Genomic DNA, 23,348 nt, shown 5'->3' on the forward strand with positions numbered 1-23,348 from the left:
TACAGAACCTATCTTGTTTGTAACATGGGGACTGCCTGTACTAAACCTGGCCGATACTCCTGGTAGCTGGAAATCACAAAAGTAGACACCCCTACTTCCCGTTTACTTGCTTCTGGTAACAGTGCCTAGTGGCTGGTCTGCTGCATTCTGAACACAGGAGGTCGGCCACCCAGCACAGACACCATTCAGACAACAATGCTAAAACAAAAAGAGGTTGCACTCCAGTCAGTCCAAGTATTCCTTTTACAGGGTAGTTAGAATATAATTTAGAAGAGGGTTGGAGCAGTTTTAAACTTACTTAGATCAATCTTGGACTTACACATAACTGATATATGGGGGGGGGGGTACACATGATCCTAGTGTTCCAACTTGTAACCAAAGTCACTATATGCACAATGAGTGGGCCAAGGTTTAAGGGTTCTATATAACTCTCAAGGGAAATTAGAAAACACAGCAACAAATTATGCATAGACACTGCAAATTCTTTTCATGTCCATTTATATCCTCAAAACTGCACACTAAGCAACCAGCGAAATACGTAAGATATTTCAGATTTCAGATAAGTATATGGGAACAATCTTACCTAGAGAATGAACTGTATTTATGTTCAACCAGACTTGCGTTTCACACACTCCTGCCAGTTAAGCAATACAGATTGGCCACTGAATTGCTCCTTGCATGCATACTTAACAACGAAGGAGAATCACTGTGATGAGATGAGGTCAGTACTCATTTATATCTGGGCAATGCAAGTTTCAGTAAAGTTTGCCTAGCTCACACTTCTGGCCTTCCCTCATTGTCAGAGCCTCACTGTGCATGGAATTAAAGGTAGCTAATATCAAGGGAGGCCAGGTACTTGTACTACATGTGTACTAAATGCATCAAAGCATATACAATGAATTCATAACAAGAATGACTACATATACTGTATGTATAAATCATATTGGTGACAATGTTATTTTAGATTGTAATAAATTTCCTGAATGCCGTCTTCTTTAGCATTATTATTCCGGATTGTACACAGGCCTGGCCATGCCAGGACCTGAATATCAAAAAGCAGATTGTATATATCTAGCCCAGGAGAGTTTGAGGATGTAATTTATGTTCATACACATCTCTGCTGCCTATTTTCCGAGCCTGTCCCAAATTCCAGCGGCTGGAGGGTTTCAACTGAAAATAGGCAAGATCAGGGCATAACTTCAAATGTTCAGGATGAATCTTGGCAGATCCTACAAAACCTCAGACTTTCATCTGGAAAGGATTGCCTATTGGAGATATTCATGTTCAAGTTATGAGCCAGCAGGCATTTTTAATGAAGCAGGAAGTATGCCTCCAGTGATAAGGCTCAATAAAGTTAAGCACCAGCTGTAAGGGTTTTGGGAACACTTACGATTCAATGCCTGGGATTTGTTTAGCCCTGTTTGAAAGTATATTAACATAAAACTCAAATGTAAAGACAGTTTCCAAACAATTACTATACAATTGAAAATATGTTGCTGAATATGTGCAACTCACTTTATATAAGAATCGGATGAGAAATGGGCACATAGCAGAACTCAGAATCAGAGTAATGTCAAGAGTTTTAAGGATTTGATTGGGTAATGGGGAAAAGGGGTTGGGGTGATCTCCACAGCTACCTAGAAGATGATTGATTTCCAACTAAACTAACACGGTGCCTGCTGTTAGAGATGAATTCTGGGATGAACCTGTTTACACCCAAACATCCTTCTCACCATGAGCCGCCAAAAAACAATTTTTATCTTAATAATGTGTTTAGAAAAATGGCATTGTTATTCACTATGTTATCACTGAATGTTCACCAAGCTCATAGTGACGTCCATCTGCCAGGAGGAGTGTCCTATGAGGTGCTTACGCTACATTCTGCATGCCTCTATGAACAGGGAAAGTCCAGGGCGATCTACAGAAATCCTCACTACAGGCAACTCTGATGTGACAATGTCAATGAGGCCTTGAAAAACTACAAGGGGCTGGCAACAAGATTGATCACCTTGCTCAAAGAAAGGAAGCAGTGACTATCAGAAACTACTAAAACATATATTCACTGACTTAAACCCAAAAACCCACAATTATAGTGAAAAAATCAAGACCCAAAGAGATTACCCAAAAATAAAAAATATCAAATATATATAAAAGAACAAAAATAAAATAAAATCCCAATATGCAAAGTGTCCAAATAATGTGTCCAAACAAAGATCAATTTCTTGATAGGAAGACGCTTCCTACTCCACTGAAGAAGATGCAAATCAATCACAGGTGCTCTTCAAATACCTCAAAAAACAAAATCTCAACATAGTATATTAACTTTTAAATCCCAGAACTAAAGTGCCACACGTGTATCATGCAAAAAAAAACCACTCCAGTGTCACAGCACTCATGTGGAAAAAAAAAAAAAAATTAATAAATATCACTGCAAACTATATATAAAGTGCATAATTACCCTAAAACAAACAGATTCCAGCTTGTAATCAACCACATATGTACAGAGTGTCCTTAGATTGGTATCCTCTTGTTCCTCAGGACCTCACAAACAGATCAGGAATCAGTATGTGAATTATAATCATATATAAAATTTATTGTAGCCACTTACATATAAAAACGATAAGATCAGCAAGACAGCATCAAACTCCTCATGCCCAGTATAAATTTTATATATGATTATAATTCACATACTGATTCCTGGTCTGTTTGTGAGGTCCTGAGGAACAAGAGGATACCAATCTAAGGACACTCTGTACATATGTGGTTGATTACAAGCTGGAATCTGTTTGTTTTAGGGTAATTATGCACTTTATATATAGTTTGCAGTGATATTTATAAAAAAAAAATTTTCACATGAGTGCTGTGACACTGGAGTGTTTTTTTTGCATGATACACGTGTGGCACTTTAGTTCTGGGATTTAAAAGGTAACATACGATGTTGAGATTTTGTTTTTTGAGGTATTTGAAGAGCACCTGTGATTGATTTGCATCTTCTTCAGTGGAGTGGGAAGCTTCTTCCTATCAAGAAATTGATCTTTGTTTGGACACATTATTTGGACACTTTGCATATTGGGATTTTATTTTATTTTTGTTCTTTTATATATATTTGATATTTTTTATTTTTGGGTAATCTCTTTGGGTCTTGATTTTTTCACTATAATTGTGGGTTTTTGGGTCAATGAAGTCAATGAATATATGTTTTATTAGTACTTCAGGGGAAGGATATTGATATGACTAAGGGATTTCTGAGGATTTTATATATATATGTGTGCTGAATTATACTTATTTTATCAGAAACTACTGCCCTAAAGGTCTGAGCTGGACATATTCGAGGAGGCAGTACACAGAATATGCAGCAAGGAATTGAAAGCAAGTGCAAGACTGTGTTAAGGTAAGACAGTAATATACCATTTGGAGTATATTTGCACTGACTGGCATTCAGCTTTGATGAATACTTTTTGCTTACTAGGGCATTAGATATCACACATACATTTGTCGATGAGCATATTAAATCTATTATGCGAGAGCTAAAACTTTTAAAAAGGCTGATTATGCATACCCTTTGAAATATCATTGGGCAACCAATTAGAAGCAATCTTTCAGTCAACCTACATTAGTCAGTAGTAAAGGTTCCACTGTACTTAAAGTAGAACTTCATTCTCTCAATTAATATTGACTATTTGTAATGCTTAGGCGGCTAGCATTAGTAAATGGATAGGAAAGTATATATTTATTTGTTTTAAACTTTTTTTTTACATTTCTTCAGTTACCTCCTGGTTTCCATGCCTAGGCAAATGATGCCATGCATCCCAGGAGTTTTCAGCAGGGGAGGGAGGGTTTTCGGCTCAGCCAATGCCTGAGCTATGGGCAGATGGATTCCAGGAAGTAGATGCTACATTAATCATCTGCCCTTACTCAAAATGGCCACTGCCAGAAACGCAAGGGGGTGCTTTTCAAAATGATTTCTCAGAAAAGTAAAGCATGGAGATACAGGTGAAACTCAAAAAATTAGAATTTCGTGCAAAAGTTCATTTATTTCAGTAATGCAACTTAAAAGGTGAAACTAATATATGAGATAGACTCATTACATGCAAAGCAAGATAGTTCAAGCCGTTATTTGTCATAATTGTGATGATTATGGCTTACAGCTCATGAAAACCCCAAATCCACAATCTCAGAAAATTAGAATATTGTGAAAAGGTGCAATATTCTAGGGTCAAAGTGTCCCACTCTAATCAGCTAATTAAGCCATAACACCTGCAAAGGGTTCCTGAGCCTTTAAATGGTCTCTCAGTCTGGTTCAGTAGGAATCACAATCATGGGAAAGACTGCTGACCTGACAGTTGTGCAGAAAACCATCATTGACACCCTCCATAAGGAGGGAAAGCCTCAAAAGGTAATTGCAAAAGAAGTTGCATGTTCCCAAAGTGCTGTATCAAAACACATTAATAGAAAGTTATGTGGAAGAGAAGTGTGGAAGAAAAAGGTGCACAAGAAGCAGGGATGACTGCAGCCTGGAGAGAATTGTCAGGAAAAGGCCATTCAAAAGTGTTGGGGACTTTCACAAGGAGTGGACTGAGGCTGGAGTCGGTGCATCAAGAGCCACCACACACAGACAGATCCTGGACATGGGCTTCAAATGTCGTTTTCCTCTTGTCAAGCCGCTCCTAAACAAGAAACAACATCAGAAGCATCTTACCTGGGCTAAAGAAAAACAGACCTGGTCTGTTGCTCAGTGGTCCAAAGTCCTCTTTTCTGATGAGAGCAACTTTTGCATCTCATTTGGAAACCAAGGGCCCTGAGTATGGAGGAAGAATGGAGAGGCACACACTGCAAGATGCTGGAAGTCCAGTGTGAAGTTTCCACAGTCTGTGTTGATTTGGGGAGCCATGTCATCTGCTGGTGCTGGTCCACTGTACTTCATTAAGTCCAGGGTCAACGCAGCCATCTACCAGGAGATTTTGGAGCACTTCATGCTTCCTTCCGCAGACGAGCTTTATGGGGATGCTGACTTCATTTTCCAGCAGGACTTGGCACCTGCCCACACTGCCAAAAGCACCAAAACCTGGTTCAATGACCGTGGGATTACTGTGCTTGATTGGCCAGCAAACTCGCCTGACCTGAACCCCATAGAGAATCTATGGGGCATTGCCAAGAGAAAGATGAGAGACATGAGACCGAACAATGCAGAAGAGCTGAAGGCCGCTATTGAAGCATCCTGGTCTTCCATACCACCTCAGCAGTGCCACAGGCTGATAGCTTCCATGCCACGCCGCATTGAGGCAGTAATTGCTGCAAAAGGAGCCCAAACCAAGTACTGAGTACATATGCATGCTTATACTTTTCAGAGGTCCGATATTGTTCTATGTACAATCCTTGTTTTATTGATTGCATGTAATATTCTCATTTTCTGAGATTGTGGATTTGGGGTTTTCATGAGCTATAAGCCATAATCATCACAATGATGACAAATCACGGCTTGAACTATCTTGCTTTGCATGTAATGAGTCTGTCTCATATATTAGTTTCACCTTTTAAGCTGCATTACTGAAATAAATGAACTTTTGCACAATATTCTAATTTTTTCGAGTTTCACCTGTATGTATGGATGGGGGAGTTTGCTTTGGATATTAAAAATGAATTAAATACCATTTTTGGTTTGTGGTGCTCAGATGCAGTGTGGTTCCACTTTAAGGTTTACTTTTTCCCTTATTTAATAAGTATGTGTCTGGGTAAAGGATGGAGGATCTTTGCAAATGACTAGAATCTCACAGTGAAATAATTTTCAAGTACAGAAAGAGATTATGGAAATTAAGGTTACAACTGGAGATTTACTTTAAGGAAACCTGTCATGAGACAAAAATTGAGGTTGCCATTGCTGATCTTTCCTTCCAAAAATGCTGGTTGCCATGTCCCCTGTACCCTCTGCATTCACTGCTTTGTGTCATCGATCATAAATGCCCATAAGGACTTTTCACATTTCTTGCACTTTCGTCATCCACATATTTGTTACCAGATGTTGATAAGGTGGTAAAGCCAACAAGCCACCAGACAAATGGAGGTCAGAGATGGCAGTCCTCATGACAGGTTTACTTCAGAGCTTAACTCCAGGCAGATATTAAAGCAACCGTCAGTAAAATCAATTACGGCAAAAAGAATACCTGTTAATGAAGAGTACATTTTTACCTCTTCAAATGAAAGCTGCTCCCCTCAAGATGAATCTTTTGGTGAAGTATGCTGAGATATCGACACTTCCAGGAGTGTTAATCTCCTGTGTTTCCTCCAGAACTCAGTGGTTCCTCCTGAACCCCCCATCCTAACTTAACCAGAACTAGCAGCCAACCTGGATCTGCAGCAGTGCAAATGTGCAGCTTGTGAACTAAAAGGAGAGAGCACGAAAGCAGGATGAACAAATCACTGAACTTATCATCGTAATGATGTTCCATCATATTCCAATCATCAAGGCAGGAGTTCAGGGGTTTGTTCTTACCAGGCTGTGCTTCCACTTTAGTGGAGATCATGATCTGGCTGTGCTCTCTTACAGGGGTACACATATCACAGAACTGGCACCACAGACTTACAAATCTTTTGGTAGATAAAATAATTCTCAGTTATGTATTTTATCTGCAAAATAAGATTTTTACTAAAGTTCCTGAAAACAGCACATTTTGTTTGGGAAGAAGAAACATGTGTCAGGCTATTTTAAACAGTCCTGCAAATATTAAACAGATATTGAAAGAAAGTAAGTATAGTGTTGTTTTGCTTCTCTCTCACGCTTCATAATAACAGAGATAAATCTATAAAAAAGCTCCATGTTCTAATTTTATTCATTCAGAATGCGAGACGGAGAAAGGGAACTGCGTCTCCCCCAAACCCAGCCGAATTCTTTACATTTTACTTGCCAAGGTTAAACTTCACTCCTCTCTGATTTGCCAGTGACAGATGCAGTCTTAGCAGGAGGTAGACATATACAAGAAGACGTATTACATAGCATTATAAGCAACTACTAATTATAAAACAACAGATTAAGTAGAATGTACAAAAGATATATAACATATGTCCAAAGTCTAAGTTACTGTTTCACAGTTAAAGTGACCCTGTACTTTCTCACATGGGGAAAATTAACAGGGTGTCCTTATGCAGGCCATAGATAGGTCGAAAATCGGCCGATTTTTCGGCCGAAAATAAAATCGGCCGATTTTCGGATCGTTAGTGGGCTATTTGTTCGGCTGTTTTTCGGTATTTTGGCAGATTTTTTTTATCGGTAAAGTTGGGGAAAAAATCGGCCGATTTTGCCGATCGGCCGATTTTGCCGATCGGCCGATTTTCGCGGCAATGATGGGCAAATCGGCCGATTTTTTACCGATAAAAAATCTGCACATGAGCAGTGACCTGCAAGAGGAAGACAAAAAGAAGAAGAAGACGAGGATGATGAAGAAGAGGATGATGATGATGAAGAAGAAGAAGATGAAGAAGAAGACGAGGATGATGAAGAAGAGGATGATGATGATGAAGAAGATGAAGAAGAGGATGATGATGATGAAGAAGAAGAAGAAGAAGAAGAAGAAGATGATGAAGAAGAGGATGATGATGATGATGATGAAGAAGAAGATGATGAAGAAGAGGATGATGATGATGATGATGAAGAAGATGAGGATGATGATGATGATGAAGAAGAGGAGGAGGATGATGAAGAAGAAGAAGATGATGGAGGAGGAGGAGGAGGAGGAGGAGGAGGATGATGAAGAAGAAGAAGGATGATGATGATGAAGAAGAGGAGGATGATGATGATGATGAAGAAGAGGAGGAGGAGGAGGAGGAGGAGGAGGAGGATGATGATGAAGAAGAGGAGGATGATGATGATGATGAAGAAGAAGAGGAGGAGGAGGAGGAGGATGATGAAGAAGAGGAGGAGGAGGAGGATGATGAAGAAGGAGGATTATGATGATGAAGAAGAAGAAGGATGAAAAATAAGAGGAATTCCAGTACGGCAAAAAGTGTCCCTGCAGAGAGCTCCGCTATTTCTTTGACAGTTCATTGACATTTACAGCGGTTGCAACAATGTATCTATTTGTTTCCGAATAAAAACATCTGTATCCTAAATGGATACAAATAAATACATTGTTGCAACCACTGTAAATGTCAATGAACTGTCAAAGAAATAGCAGAGCTCTCTGCAGGGACACTTTTTGCCGGCTGTAGACGGGATGAAAATCGGCCGATTTTTTTTACCATTGCTGGTAACGTCGGCCGCTTGAACGACCGATTTTTAGTTTTTTTAAAAGAAAAATCGGCCGTTTTTCTCCCCGTCTATGGCCTGCATTAGTGTAGGAATCCTAAAAAGCATTTAGCACCTTCCCTGTGTTCTCTCCAAACCAATGGCCAGGCGATCCAAGATCCTGTTTAACTCTTAGTTTTAATAGCTAAACAACTCAAAGCTTACACATGATGGGGCACCCTTTCCCCACTCTAGCATAACAGCACTTGGGCCTGGAAACTGGATGATCCATATCTGAAAGTACAGGTGTTTTATTGGGATTGTTGGTGGTAGATGTGAATGGAGGACACCTGGATGTTAATGTAAAGGGAATGTGTTACTATGCCCAGTATGATCAGAGCAAAGATTTGCTTTGACTGCTTTGCTGACTGCACAGCCATGCAGTACTGCAGAATATCTCTGGTTTTCATGCCCTACTCACCAATGGCATATTCTATAACTGTATCTCACCTTGGGTGCTCTCTAAAGAAACTGAATGAAATTGTCTGAAATAGAGGATTGATGGTCACAAAAATGTTCTCTAATAATAAAGAATCACTATAGCGAAATACACTATATTGCCAAAAGTACTGGGACGCCTGCCTTTACACGCACATGAACTTTATACGGGTTCAATATTGAGGTGTCCCACCCTTTGCAGCTATAAAAGCTTCAACTCTTCTGGGAAGGCTGTCTACAAGGTTTAGGAGTGTGCATGGGAATTTTTGACCATTCTTTCAGAAATGCATTTGTGAGGTCAGGCACTGATGTCGGACGAGAAGGCCTGGCTCGCAGTCTCTGCTCTAATTCATCCCAAAGGTGTTCTATCGGGTTGAGGTCAGGACTCTGTTCAGGACAGTCAAGTTCTTCCACCCCAAACTCACTCATCCATGTCTTTATGGACCTTGCTTTGTGCACTGGTGCGCAGTCATGTTGGAACAGGAAGGGGCCATCCCCAAACTGTTCCCACAAAGTTGGGAGCATGAAATTGTCCAAAATGTCTTGGTATGGTAACGCCTTAAGAGGTCCCTTCACTGGAACTAAGCCCAACCCCTGAAAAACAACCCCACACCATAATCCCCCTTCACCAAACTTTATACTTGGCACAATGCAGTCAGACAAGTACCATTCTCCTGGCAACTGCCAAACCCAGACACGTCCATCAGATTGCCAGACAGAGCATCATGATTCGTCACTACAGAGAACACGTCTCTACTGCTCTAGAGTCCAGTGGTGACGTGCTTTACACCAGTGCATCTGACGCTTTGCACTTGATGAAACATAAAAGAAAAATCTGTAGCCATAAGTGCATTGAAAGTGTTAGCTTGCATTAGGCTTTCATTTTTTGTTACTTACTGACATATTAATGTGCAGCGCTAGAATCATAAATTCAATATAATACAATCAATAACGAAATTATCCAAAAGAATCTTGATGATATATAAAGTGCAGATAGTGTCAATATAAGTGATGAATCAATCAGCACAGGTAAATCAATAAAGTGACAACAGTGCAAATGCAAATTACCAAACACAGGTAAATAGATAAAGTGGCAACAGTGCAAATGCACATCCAAAAAAGGTGAAAATGGTGCTAAAAGTGACAATGTCTATATATCGATGTATAAATAAATAGGTGTGAAGCTTCAGATAAAGTGATCCTCTGTGTATCTTCGGGTGATGAAATAATAGAATTACGCACTCACCAGATGCATAATTCCATCATGCATTTGAGAATAAATACATCTCAGTGGGCCAGCTGGATCCTCTTATGGACACCTCTATCCTGGTATGGACTTCCCTCTGGGTCATCAGTGGGATGCAGCACCTCTCACCTCCTTTCACAATGGGCTCTCTGGGTGGTAAGGCTCAACAAGAGCCTGCTTTGCAGAAATCCGAATTGACAGGTCTCAGAGCAGAAAAATTGAAAAGCTGTCAGAGCAAGACAGACGGAAACGTTCCCAGACGAGCAATGCGCTCTGACATTGGCTGCGGAGTTCAACCAATGGCTGAGCAGAGGGCGGGCCGCTCTTGCTCTGACAGCTTTTCGATTTTTCTGCTCTGAGACCTGAGACATGACGTGAGAATGCAACCTTTTCAATGGAGCCAGTTCACATATGTGCAGGCCGGCCACAGTGCATTTTCAAAAAGAGTTTGGTACGATTTTGAGCCCGCTTCAGGTGTGATTTCCATTGTCACACACTTTGACAATCTGCACCTTAATTGCACCTGAACCACTGAACAAAGAGGAGAGGGCTGAAATCTGGAGAGGGCTGAAATCATGATGTGAAAACCGGCCTGCACACATGTGAACCTGGGCTAATAACTGCTAAGTGACCAGAGCTGTTGGTGACAGCACAGTCACAATGTTGGGGCGGAGGCTGGTCCAAACTTTTAACCAGGGCCTTCACTTCAGTAGCTTCGCCACTGCTGTGTGATTCAACAACTTTGTCAAATTAAAAAACAGAGCTGGACAACGTGCCATCACATCTTACCTTCATCTGCTGAGACCTCGCTGCTATAGCCATCGTACTCTGCAGACAGCGGGCTATACTTCTGCCTGGTTTCCCATGTGTAATTCTGCTGCTTGTCTGAAGCCGGCCGAGAGCCATGAAGCCGGCTCATTGCTTCATGGTATTTACCAAGGCCTTCATCTTCACTCTCTGACGATGAGCCATGCAGGTCTCGGCCTAGTCAAAACAGATAAACATAAAGCTGGAAAGTTTATTTTGATAGTCAGAAAATATGAAGAGATGCCTGTGTTACACATTTCACAGAGCCTGCTATTTGAACTACAGAGGTGCTGAGAGGAGACGTTTCAGGAGGCAAAGTCAGTACAGAAATCACTAAGGCCAAAGGTATGAGCAGAGGAGAAGCTGAAAAGCATGTAGGGAATCCAGGAAGTTGTGGAAAGAGATGGATGTTAAAAAATTAAAAAGTGTATACTGTGACTATAGAACGCTTCACATGCTGTACTGCATACTGTGTGTCTGTTTAAGTGCATATGCATACTATTTAAAATAAATACAAGCTCTGCTTCACCATATAAAACCACATAATTGATCTAGTGTTGAAGAGTGATTTTGTTTTCTTTTCTATAAAGAGAAACACCCATCTATCCAGATAAATACACTGAAACTGAAAAACATACAACTGGGCCTGTTTTACCCACCACCCACCCCTCAGTGCTGCCAACCGTCAGTATTTAATGGCAGCTAGTAAGAAATGGGCACTTTTCTCCTGCCAGTAAATACCAGTGACAGGAAGGGGTTGCCAGTTAAAAATATGGCTATGATGCTCAGCTCAGATCTACACACATGCAGCCAGAGCCATCCAAGACCATCCGAGTGCCTGCTACAGTGTGTTTGGGCTGCGCCAGTGGGGGGGGGGGCAGGTCTGCCAGAGGTGGTGGCTGAGTGTTTCATGTGATGTCATGGTGCAAGGGAGCTGAGCTGATCAGTCGGAGCCTCGTGTGCGAGTCTGCGGGACGGGATCAATGCAAGATAGGAGCGGGACTGTCAGTGCTGTTTGGACTGGGGTGGAGAGAAAGAACCACCTGGCATGGAGAAAGACCATCATTGTGACTGAGGAGGGGATGTTATATGTCAGTGAGGTGTCATCATCATCTGTGCTGCTGCACTCTGCTGTCAGTGTGAGAGTCAATTTCAGGCGTGTGTGCCTGCCCATTCTAATTTCTTGCCCTCCTAAGTCCTGTCCCTGAGCTACTTACTTACTATTGAAAATAAAATAAGATATATGTTATTTGCCTTAATATCTACCTTAAATCACATTGATAATTGCATATACTGAAATACTAAATACTGAAATTTGCACTTAAAACTGTATATTTTTAGCTTTTGGAAATGCCAGTAAAAACTTGGCTGTGCCAATAAAATGTGGGTGCGGTGTCAGTGAATTTCAATCTGGTAGGTTGTCAACACGGCCACCCCTGCTCTGCCATAAAACAACAAGATTTGTCAGAACATCAGACTCCAGGAGGCAGGCAATGCAGCCTCCAACCTAGCAGAAATCCTGACAGTAGTAATCACCTGTCTGAGATCTCTCATTTCATTAAACCGGCATAAATTCCTGTTATTTCACCCATTAGCTAAAATATAGGCACTCCCAATGCAATTCAGGAGTCAGATGATTAGCAACTGCTCGCTAAAAGTCAGACTTTAAGAAATTACACCCGCCTGACTGGAAAATAATTAAGGTACCTTAGAAAGGAAATGCATGTGAAATAAAAGGGCATTTCCATATATTTTAGCCAAGTAGAACTATAGTAATTTTTTCATTTTGGATACAGTAGAGTTATAACCCCTGTCAGGTTTTTTTTTAACCATCTGTGTCCCATTAAAGAGATTTACCTTCACTTCCTGTCCCATAGCCAAAACTGGCTATGAAAGATTGGAAGATATCCCCTCTATTACTTTTCTGGGGAAAACCCCAAAATTTGGGATATTCTTTTACTGTATCTTTCAATGAAAATGGTAAACAGGACAAATAGAGAGAGGGTGAATCTCCCTAATGGAGGCACAGACAGCAATAAAAGCCTAATAGGTGTTCTAATCCCGCTAAACTCTATCCAAAACTTAAAAAAAGTTATGCCTTCAGTTATACTTTAAATGCACTGTCATCTTGTCTGTACAGGGCAAAGTGACAGTGTCTTTCAAAAGGACCCCCAACCCTATTATACTCACCTTGCCAGCACTTCACCGTTGCTCCTTTCTCCTCCACAACCAGCACTAATTGCAAAGTGTCACCCAGTGTCAGAGGCTAGGGGAGTGGTGATGTGACCTGCTCCTTCTTGTGGCAATGCCCAGGCCTAGCGACTGGCTGCTAGAATTAAATACTGCTACTGTGGTGGAGGTCAGGTGCTTCTCAATATTAGGTAATGTAAGTTACTGTCACCAGCTGTGCTGGATACAGGAATAGTAAGGAAATGCTGGCAATGCGAGTATCAAGGAGTCGGGGATGCCCTTTACAAAGACATTGACATTTTTCCATGTACCAGTGATGTAAATGGGGAACCTGGGAATCACCTCAGTGGAGTTTCCTGTGCCCTTAAATAATAATTCCAGGCATAGTATATTTCTACATAGTAAAATTGATCCAGCTTGGACCAATGTAAGTCTGTATATATTATACCTGGCTGATGTCCCTGAATATTACTGCCCCACCTCTCCAGCAAAGCAATCTGAATTGCGCTCCTGGTTAGTGGCCAACCTCCTGTAATCACAATGCATCAGGCCTGCCTCTCAGCACGAGACCTGGAAACAAGTGGAGATCACTGGAGCAGCGGTGTCTACTGCAGTGGTCTCCAGCTTCCAGGAACAGCAGCCATGGTATATACATAGTTTTACTGGTCCAAGGGACACGGCGGAGGCCCCAGATTATATGGAGGACGTTTGGAGGCTATTTCTCCTATTGATATGCGGATGAAGCTTTATGAGTGGTTCTCATATGGTAATGCACTTGGTGGACCTCCACATTAGTATACATGGTGACAGTGTGGATTTGTCACCTGCCCACTCTGCTCTGATCAGCAGGGGATCTGCGAGCTGATCCCTTGCTGATCGGAACGCATTCCGCACCATGTGAAAGGGGCCTTATGTCTACTATTCATACATGTTCCTGAAAGGAGAAGTACACAAAAGCTCGTTTAGCTGTACTTATCCTGTGGATCACAGCAGTGAAGTTCATTCTGCACTCTGTTCTGCCTGTATGTCATCTCAGACTCTTTTTAACCACACCCCCTTTAAGCCATGCCCAATAGTTAGCGTAATTTAAACCACGCCAACTTTTCACTGTGGCATGCTTTGCATTTTTATTTCACTTACCTTTTTCTAAACCACGCCCATAATAAATGAATGCCCCACAACTAAAGTAATTCTCTGCCTACAGTGGCTTTCTGGGCATACAGAAAAAGAGGGTACCCCTAAAAACGTTTTGGAAATATTGGTAAATATGATATATACAGTATATATATATATATATATATACACACACACACACACACATATATATGCACACACTATATTGCCAAAAGTATTGGGACACCCCTCCAGATCATTGGATTCAGGTTTTCTAATCACCTCCATGGCCACAGGTGTATAAAATCATATAAAATGACAGAGCAGGGTTAGCGCATGCTGAAAAGTCGCCAACTGTCTGCAGAGTCAATAGCTAAAGACCTCCAAACTTCAAGTGGCCTTCAGATTAGCACAACAACAGTGTATAGAGCTTCATGGAATGGGTTTCCATGGCTGAGAAGCTGCATCCAAGCTGCATCGGATGCAGTGCTGTAAAGCACGCCAACACTGGACTCTAGAGCAGTGGAGATGAGTCCTCTAGAGTGACCAATCACGCTTCTCTGTCTGGCAATCCGATGCACGTGTCTGGGTTTGGTGGCTGCCAGGAGAACGGTACTTGCCTGACTGCATTGTGACAAGTGTAACTTTTGGTGGAGGGAGGATTATGGTCTAGGGTTGTTTGTCAAGGGTTGGGCTTGGCCCCTTAGTTCCAGTGAAGGGAACTCTTAAGGCATCAGCATAGCAAGACATTTTGGACAATTTCATGCTCCCAACTTTGTGGGAACAGTTTGGGGATGGCCTCTTCCTGTTCAAACATGACTGCGTACCAATGCACAAAGCAAGGTCCACAAAGACATGGATGAGCAAGTTTGGGGTGGAGGAACTTGACTGGCCTGCACAGAGTCCTGACCTTTGGAATAAATTAGAGCGGAGACGGAGAGCCAGGCCTTCTCGGCTGACATCAGTGCCTGACCTCACAAATGCGCTTCTGGAAGAATGGTCAAACCTTCCCATAGACACCCTCCTGAACCTTGTGGACAGTCTTCCTAGAAGAGTTGAAGCTGTTATAGCTGCAAAGCGTAGGCCAACTCAATACTGAACCCTACAGACTAAGACTGGAATGCCATTAAAGTTCATGTGTGTGTAAAGGCAGGCGTCCCAATACTTTTGGCAATATAGTGTAGTGCCCTATCGAAAAAAGTATTTTATGGCACCCAGGATTCCCAAATAGGCAGACTGAGAGGCTCCATAGTGCTTGTTTCATTTGCAGTAAACTGGTTTTTCAGTTTCCTCAGTGGTTGGTAAAACTTGGTTTGGGACATGGAGACCAGAGATTTTGTAGAGATTTAGGAGGTAGGAAATCTCCAATCCTGGGACCAGGTGTTGCTGACAACTGACACACTGATGGTGCATGTGTGTGCTGGGATTTTAGGAGAATCATGACTTGGGTTCTGGGCTCCACACTCCTGAGGCATCCGTTTGGTTGCAAGGGAGCAGCTAGAGGCATGTCTGCACGGTGTCAATGAAGCAGCAGGGAGATGCAAGGGAAAGAGAGATGACAGAGGTACAGCGTTCATACATGAACTCAGGGATGCTGTGGTGGATGGTCAGGAGAACTGAAGCACAAGGCCTGAAAAGCGGGGCTGCTTAAGAGAGCCAGGAGGCTGAATGTTACTTTATTTTGTGTAGATGGTGGAAACCCTGTGTGACGGGAGTCACTTTGGGTGGGGGGCCCATGGAACCCAGCTCACTTTGAAGAGGTGGGGAGACCCCTGTCTCAGCTCCCCATATCCCTCTTATGTGTAAATCACCCTGTGCCTGTTAGGGGTACAGGGTTATCTGTCCTAATATTGGGGTGGGGGGTTGTTGATTGTTTGATGTTATGTGGTTGCATCCCATTGTTCTATTGTGTGTCTGGCTTGGGAGCAAACTATTATGGGATGTATGTGTTTATGTGTATTGGCTTGGTGGGGGGTGTCTCCAGCAGCCCTCCCTCCTGATGGGACTGTCTGTTGGTGTGTCTCTTGTTACTAAATGTAGATTGCCCCGCCCTGTGTCATTATGCAGGGAGGGGGGAATTGTCCCCTTGAGTGTATATATCTTGCATCTGTGTTACAATAAACTAGTCTACCTTCTGAATTACTTCAAGATTGTTGTCGTCTAGTCTTGTATGGTCAGCTGTAGTGTCTGTTGTCGGTGTTGGGATGGGGAAGCGGTATTCTAACGGAAGTACCCAAGTGCAGTCTGGGTCGGTTCCGTTACACCCTGCAAGGGAAGCCATTTGTTCTTTTGACCGTTTTAATAAAAGTGGGCTAACAAGCCCTTAAACAGCTTATCTGGCATTGACAGTACTCATTCATGAGAGCTAAATTTTCCCAAAACTATATACAGTGCAGAAAGTATTCACAGCGCTTAACTTTTGCCACATTTTGTTATATTACAGCCTTATTTCAAAATGAATTAAATTAATTTTTTTCCTCAACATTCTACAAACAATACCCCATAATGACAACATGAAAAAAGTTTGTTTTGAAATCTTTGCAATTTGTTGAAAATGAAAAATGAAAAAAAAAACACATGTACATAAGTATTCACAGCCTTTGCTCAAAACTTTGTTGAAGCACCTTTAGCACCAATTACAGCCTTAAGTCATTTTGAGTATGATGCTACAAGCTTGGCACACTTATTTTTGGGCAATTTCTCCCATTCTTCTTTGCAGTATCTCTCAGGCTCCATCAGGTTGGATGGGGAGTGTCGGTGCACAGCCATTTTAAGATCTCCCCGGAGATGTTCAATCGGGTTTAAGTCTGGGCTCTGACTAGGCCACTCCAGGACATTCACAGAGATGGCCCGTAGCTACTCCTTTGTTATGTGGGCTGTGTGCTTAGGGTCGTTGTCCTGTAGAAAGATAAACTGTCACCCCAGTCTAAGGTCCAGAGCACCCTGGAACAGGTTTTCATCAAGGATGTCTCTGTACATTGCTGCATTCATCTTTCCTTCGATCCTGACTAGTCTCCCAGTTTCTGCCACTGAAGAACATCCCCACAGCATGATGCTGCCACCACCATCCTGCAGTGTAGGGATGGTATTGGCCAGGTGGTGGGTGGTGCTTGGTTTCCTCCAGACATGACGCTTGGCATTCATACCAAAGAGTTCAATCTTTGTTTCATTAGACCAGAGAATTTTGTTTCTCATGATCTTAAAGTTCCTTTTGGTAGACTCCACCACTCTACCATATAGGTCTGACTGGTGGAGTGCTGCAGAGATGGTTGTTCTTCTGGAAGGTTCTCCTCTCTCCACAGAGAAATGCTGGAGCTCTTTCAAAGTGACCATCGAGTGCTTGGTTACCTCCCTGGCTAAGGCCCTTCTCCCTTGATCACTCATTTTGGCTGGGCAGCCAGCTCTAGGAAGATTCCTGGTAATTCTAAACTTATTCCACTTACATATGGAGGCCACTGTGCTCATTTGGGACCTTCAATGCTGCAGAAAGTTTTCTGTATCCTTCCCCAGATCTGTGCCTTGATACGATCCTGTCTCGGAGGTCTACGAACAATTCCTTGGACTTCATGGCTTGGTTTGTGCTCTGACATGCACTGTTAACTGTGGGACCTTATATAGACAGGTTTATGCCTTTCCTAATCATGTCCAATCAACTGAATTTCCCACAGGTGGACTCCAATCAAGTTGTGGAAACATCTCAAGGATGATCAGTGGGAACAGGATGTACCAGAGCTCAATTTGGAGTGCCATGGCAAAGGCTGTGAATACTATTTGTAATAAATTGCAAAGATTTCAAAATTAACTTCTTTCACGCTGTCATTATGGGGTATTGTTTGTAGAATGTTGAGGAAAAAAATGAATTTAATCCAATTTGGAATAAGGCTGTAACATAATAAAATGTGGCAAAAGTTAAGCGCTGTGAATGCTTTCTGGATGCACTGTATATATATATATATATACACACATATACATACACACACTGTTATAATAATCCTCCCAAGCTGGCCATATACGGATTGAAATTCAGCCAGTTCAGCATGGATCGACTTCTGTACAACCACCCTGTTGAGTTTTTCCTGACTGGTCAATGCCGCCAGCTATAGACTCACCACTGATCAGTGTATTCTGATGACAGGGGAGTCTTCCTGCTGCCAGAATACAAAACTCTGGAGAGTGATTCCCCCATCCACTTTAAGTGTGTGAATTTGGTCATTTTTTTCTTTCGTTTTACCCACTGGTTGAATGAATATAAAAAAGATTAATGTATGGGCTGCCTTATACATATTACTTAATAACCCCCAATATACATTTTTACTATGTAATGTACAATTCTAAACTTTTACTTTTTACTCCTGCTATACCTCTGTCAAGCCCGGTAAACATGTACTGAAGGGCTCGACAAATGCCAGGCACCAGGTTGCCATGGAAATTGTGTCCTGGTGAATGGGCTTTTGCCAGCCCATTCACTGTTGGCACCAGGCATGAGCAATTCTTCAAGAATTCTTTAAGAGTGGGGGGGGGGATTTGTGAAGAGCGGGGGGGAGGGTGATATGTGAAGAGGTGAGAGCTGTGGGGGGTGGTTGTGTTGTGAAAATTGGTGAGAGGGCAATCGGCATAATGAGTTTCCCCCATAACAGGTTTTTACTTTCATTCTTTCCAGACAGCCTATAACCCCGGCATAACAGCATTATGTCGGGGTTATTGGCTGGCTGCTCTGCTGTAAGTTAGGGTTAGGGGACACAACCCCCGCTAAAAAAAAAAAAAAAACAACACTCTTAAATTTTTTAGCTGGCTCCTAGATTCAAAGCAAATTTTCCAAGGCATTACGTACTAAAAGTGCACCTCTCTGCTTTAGTTTACCCTTTTGTAACAACAATATGCCATTTTAAGTCCACATAAAAATGTTCCTTGCCATGGGAATAATAACAAACCTTGCAGCAGATAACTAAGAATGTGCAGTAGTGTGTATTCCTACCTATCAGCATCAATATCAAATGGAAAAAGTAGTTCTGACTAATAATTAGTCCTGACAAATTATTGTCAGGTTAACTGATGGATATTGCCACTGTTGGCATCGAGCGTCGAAAAGCAAAAAACAAAAAAGCAAATAACTGTGATCACGATCGGGTTAATTGTGCTTCTGACACTTCACTTTTAAGGCTAATCCCTAGGGGCTTGCATACACCATAGCACATGCATTAGCACACATAATGTACATGCACAGCAAGTGTTTTATGTTTAAATTGCGCTGTGATGCACTGAAATTAGTTTTTAACGTGCATTGCAGTGTGTTTTCTGTTTCCCCCTTATTTGTTTTCTTTTATTATTGGAAACTGAAATCATAGGACCTAAGGCTGTTTGCCTTTTCCTTTCTGTTACAACTGCATTGGGAAACACAGCCCAACAGTGACAGTGTGAATGCCAGTCCTAATGCTAGTTCACTGACAGTTAATGTTAACTAAAGCACTAAAGTAAAGTAAAGTAGTAAAGAACTGCAATGCAGATACACTGGGTAACAAATATAAAAGAACAAAAGTTAAACCTGGATGGCTAAACACTAATGTAAAAAGGCATATTAACAAGAAAAAACAATCCTTTAATAAATATAAGGTCGATGGGTCATCATTGGCATCCCAAAACTACAATAAGCATAATAAAAAAATTAAAGAGTGCAAAAGTAGATTACGAAAGACACATTGCTGGGGAACGTAAAAAAATATCCCTCCAAATTTTCTAAAGTATATTAATAGTAAAAAGACGAGGTCAGAATATACTGGTCACATAAAAGATGATCAGGGGAAGTTGGTCACAAGGGAAAGACACTTCTGATCGCTTAGTCACCACTATCTCTCACTGGAGCGCTTGGCTGTGGAGGGGGCGGGAGCAGCTGGCTCAGGATCCGAATCTGGATCACTGAGAGACTGAGTCAGGTACCGGTCCAGGCTTCTGAGGGGATCCTGACGTTAAAGTGACATCAGCCGACAGCGCACTTCAGATTGCTTACACCCAAGAGTTCTTAAAGACAATGCTATAGCCAGACCATTATTCCTAATTTCCCAGTAAGAACAGCTTACTGACTGGAATGGTACCAGCAGATTGGTGATAAGCAAATGTGGTGCCAATATTTAGAAAAGGGTCAAGACACAGTTTATACCTGGAATCTACAGACTAGTCAGCCTAACATCAATAGTATGTAATGAAAAGAATTTGCTGATGAAAACAATATCATTAGTAGTAACCAACATAGATGTTTGAAGAGCCAATCTTGCCAGACCATTCTGTTAACCTTCTATGAAGAGGTGAGCTGTAATTTGGATAGAGGAAGGCCTATGGACATAGGGTATCTAGACTTTGCTAAGACATTTGATACAGTCATTCATAAACAATTAATTTACAAATTAAGGTCTTTTGGCATTGATGACATGTATGTACCTAGATAGAAAACTGGTTGCAAAAGCGTATCCAGAGGGTGGTGATTAACAGCATATTTTCTGAATGGTCTAGAGCAGCCTTTTACAACCAGGGTACTGAGGCACCCTGGGGTGCCTTCTGAGATCTTCAGGGGGATCTTCAAGGGTGCCTTGGCAAAATGCCTAAAAATTGCACTAAATTACCCAAAAAGTGTCAACAAGCTGGCCAGTGGATCAAGCCTGCCTTCTTGGCAGACAAAGCAACAGATTTTCATTGTGCACCATTACAACTCTGGGCACAGCGTGGGCCAGCTGCCAGCATCCCAACAACTGATGATGTCATCAGTTGATAAGGTGAACTTCTGGCCCCTGCACAACATCCTTGTTAGCACCTCTCCATTACCAATGGGGTCATGTTAGATGAATTAGGGACAGAAATTGAGGGAGAAGAAAAGCACTGGAATTTTAGTCAGTACCAGTGTGTAAAGGTGTATTTGCTTTGTAAGAATGAATTGCCTTTAATGTAGCGTGTACTACGTGGGTTGATGCTGCTAAATCTATTTAGTTTCTTATATTTTTGAATGGGTTGCCTCAAAATTATACAAACACTAGCCTAGAGTTGTGAGCAGGGTGCTGCATGACTCTGAGCCAATTCTGTTTAACTTGTTCATAAATGATCTAGAGATTGGAATAAATAGTTTAATCTCAGTGTTTGCTGCCAATACAAAACTGATCAGGGCAATAATTTCAAACCAAGCTATGACAACTTTACAAGAAGACCTACGTAGTTAAAACAGAGGAGTGGGTGGTGGTATCAGCGGGTAGTTTAGAGAAGTTTAACAAACTTTTAGATATTTTTTGTATCGAACACAATGTACAGGAAAACAGTAGCCACACACACTACTGTTGTGTGTCTTTTGTCTTTATTCAACCTTACCAACTATGTAACTACCTGTTTAAATAACTGGTTGGTTACTTCAAAGCTGAATCACAGGAATTAGACAAAATCTGTTCTTGCAACAAGGCCTTACCACACTGCAACTATGTAACTATAAATAAACTACAAAAAAAAGCAATAAACTACAACAAAAGCAAAGAACAAATGTGCACTTAGACCCTAAACATAGTACAATGCTACCTCTGACAGCTAGAAGGGAATAGTCATAAATATAGTTGCAAAGCTTTAAACTATTTATACAACACTACATCTCTACTCTCCCACCCTTTCGTTTTGTAGACTCCGCCATATAAGTAAATTAAGAAACTGTTGTCATTGGCCCCAGGGCTTGAATTCCTTGAAGAAAAAACAGCCTTCTGAAGAATACTTAAAGTGAAGTTGAAGTGAAAGCATTTAACACAAGAACTGGAAGAAAGCTCAGAAGAGTTGACGCACTTCACGCAGAGACAGAGATCAGATTACCTTTTCTTGATGCTTTCTTTGTGGTGTCTTCTGAATGCTCTGAAGGTCTCTCCTTACCCCTATGAAGACGTTTCTCCTTAAATGTGCTGTCTTTGCTGCTAACCACAGGACTGGTCTCATGTGCTTTTCTGGGATCCTCACGATGGCTTTTGTGCTTTCTAGGTGATGCAGTATTTGTTTGATTAACTTGATTAATCTTTGCTTCTCTGCGGTCTCCTTTCTCCCCTCTACCAGGCAGAGGAGAAGTTTCTAAGTCACTGTTATATCTAGATGACCTCTGTCTTTTTTTTCTCAAAGAATGATCAGAAACATCATCTGTATTTTTAGATGCTCTTCCTTGTTCATTTGACTTATATTCTGTACATTTTTGATGTAAGTTTTTCGATTTCCCCTTTTTCTCTATTCCATCTGAGATCATTTGACCATGTTTATTCATGTAATTACAGTAATCCCCATTCTGGTTTCCATCTACTTGTTCACATTCTTCTGCAGTCTGATATGAGTAACTCACCTGACCTCTTCCTTCTGACTCAGAGCCTTTACCAGTATAAGACTCATGGGATACGAATTCAGATTGACAATGACGTCTGCGGGAACTGCCATTATAGTTTGATTTTCCTTCATTCTTATATTCAGATGATGTTTGATATGCAGATAAGGAAGTCTCAGCTTCATTAGAATCCATGGGTGACTGACTAGAGTTTGTTCCATAGTGGTACTGCAACGTATCTTGAGGACTTTGTGTTTCCTCTTTCATTTTATTAGCCTGAGCCATATAACCATCCTCATCCTCTGTGCGTAACCCTTGCATCATACTTGTAACCTGCTCAGTGACCGAATCTGCCACAGTATAACTAACCCCTTCAACAGCACTTGCCAAACCATCGACAGCATTACTGAGAGCATTACTGAGAGTGTCTCCAATAGAAGACATAGATGGAAGGCCAATGCTTTGCTGAAAGCTCTTGAAAAATGCCATAGCTAAATTTGGCTCTTCTTAAAATATGCCAAGCGTGCAGAAATATCTATAGTTCAGGATTCTCCAAAGAACATGCATGTGGGATTCTGATATTCAAACCTTTCTTGTTTGGCGTGGCAATTCAGATGATTAGCCTTTGCATATGTGGTTATGAAGAAGGTAAATAAGAGTTCTCTGTGGTGACAATGATACCATGTAAGGATTAATTTATAAAAAAATATACAGTTTCACCCAAAAGAATTACATGGCACATAAAAACAAATCACAGTAATGCATTTTAAATGCAAATTGCAGATAAGCAAAATCATTTCTACAATAGAATAATTTCAGGTTCCCCAAAGACAACCTATTAATCTTCTTTACTTTTGAAGCGGGAAATGCTGCTAATCAACAAATGCAAGAATCAGCTAAACCATGGACTCAGATATCTATGTCTGTATCCTTCTTGCTTTAACATAATCAACAGG

At 41.4% G+C, this 23,348-nt stretch overlaps 2 protein-coding genes across 2 annotated transcripts in view; both read right to left on the reverse strand.

Moving 5' to 3' along the window:
• LOC149461777 (synaptotagmin-14-like) overlaps positions 1–23,348 on the reverse strand; it is a 320,275-nt gene that overhangs the window by 184,837 nt on the left and 112,090 nt on the right. The window contains exon 4 of the mRNA XM_089677813.1: positions 10,752–10,946. Within this exon, the coding sequence (XP_089533939.1) occupies positions 10,752–10,946 (195 nt within the window). The remainder of the gene's footprint in view (positions 1–10,751; positions 10,947–23,348) is intronic.
• Positions 21,877–22,881, reverse strand: LOC149461778 (uncharacterized). Its single transcript, XM_089677814.1, has one exon. It carries the CDS (start codon positions 22,879–22,881, stop codon positions 21,877–21,879), a length of 1,005 nt encoding a protein of 334 aa, XP_089533940.1.

Source organism: Staurois parvus, unplaced genomic scaffold (assembly GCF_062004578.1).
Source record: "Staurois parvus isolate SC_StPar_1 unplaced genomic scaffold, SC_StPar_1.0 ptg000192l, whole genome shotgun sequence".
NCBI classification, from domain to species: Eukaryota; Metazoa; Chordata; class Amphibia; order Anura; family Ranidae; genus Staurois; species Staurois parvus.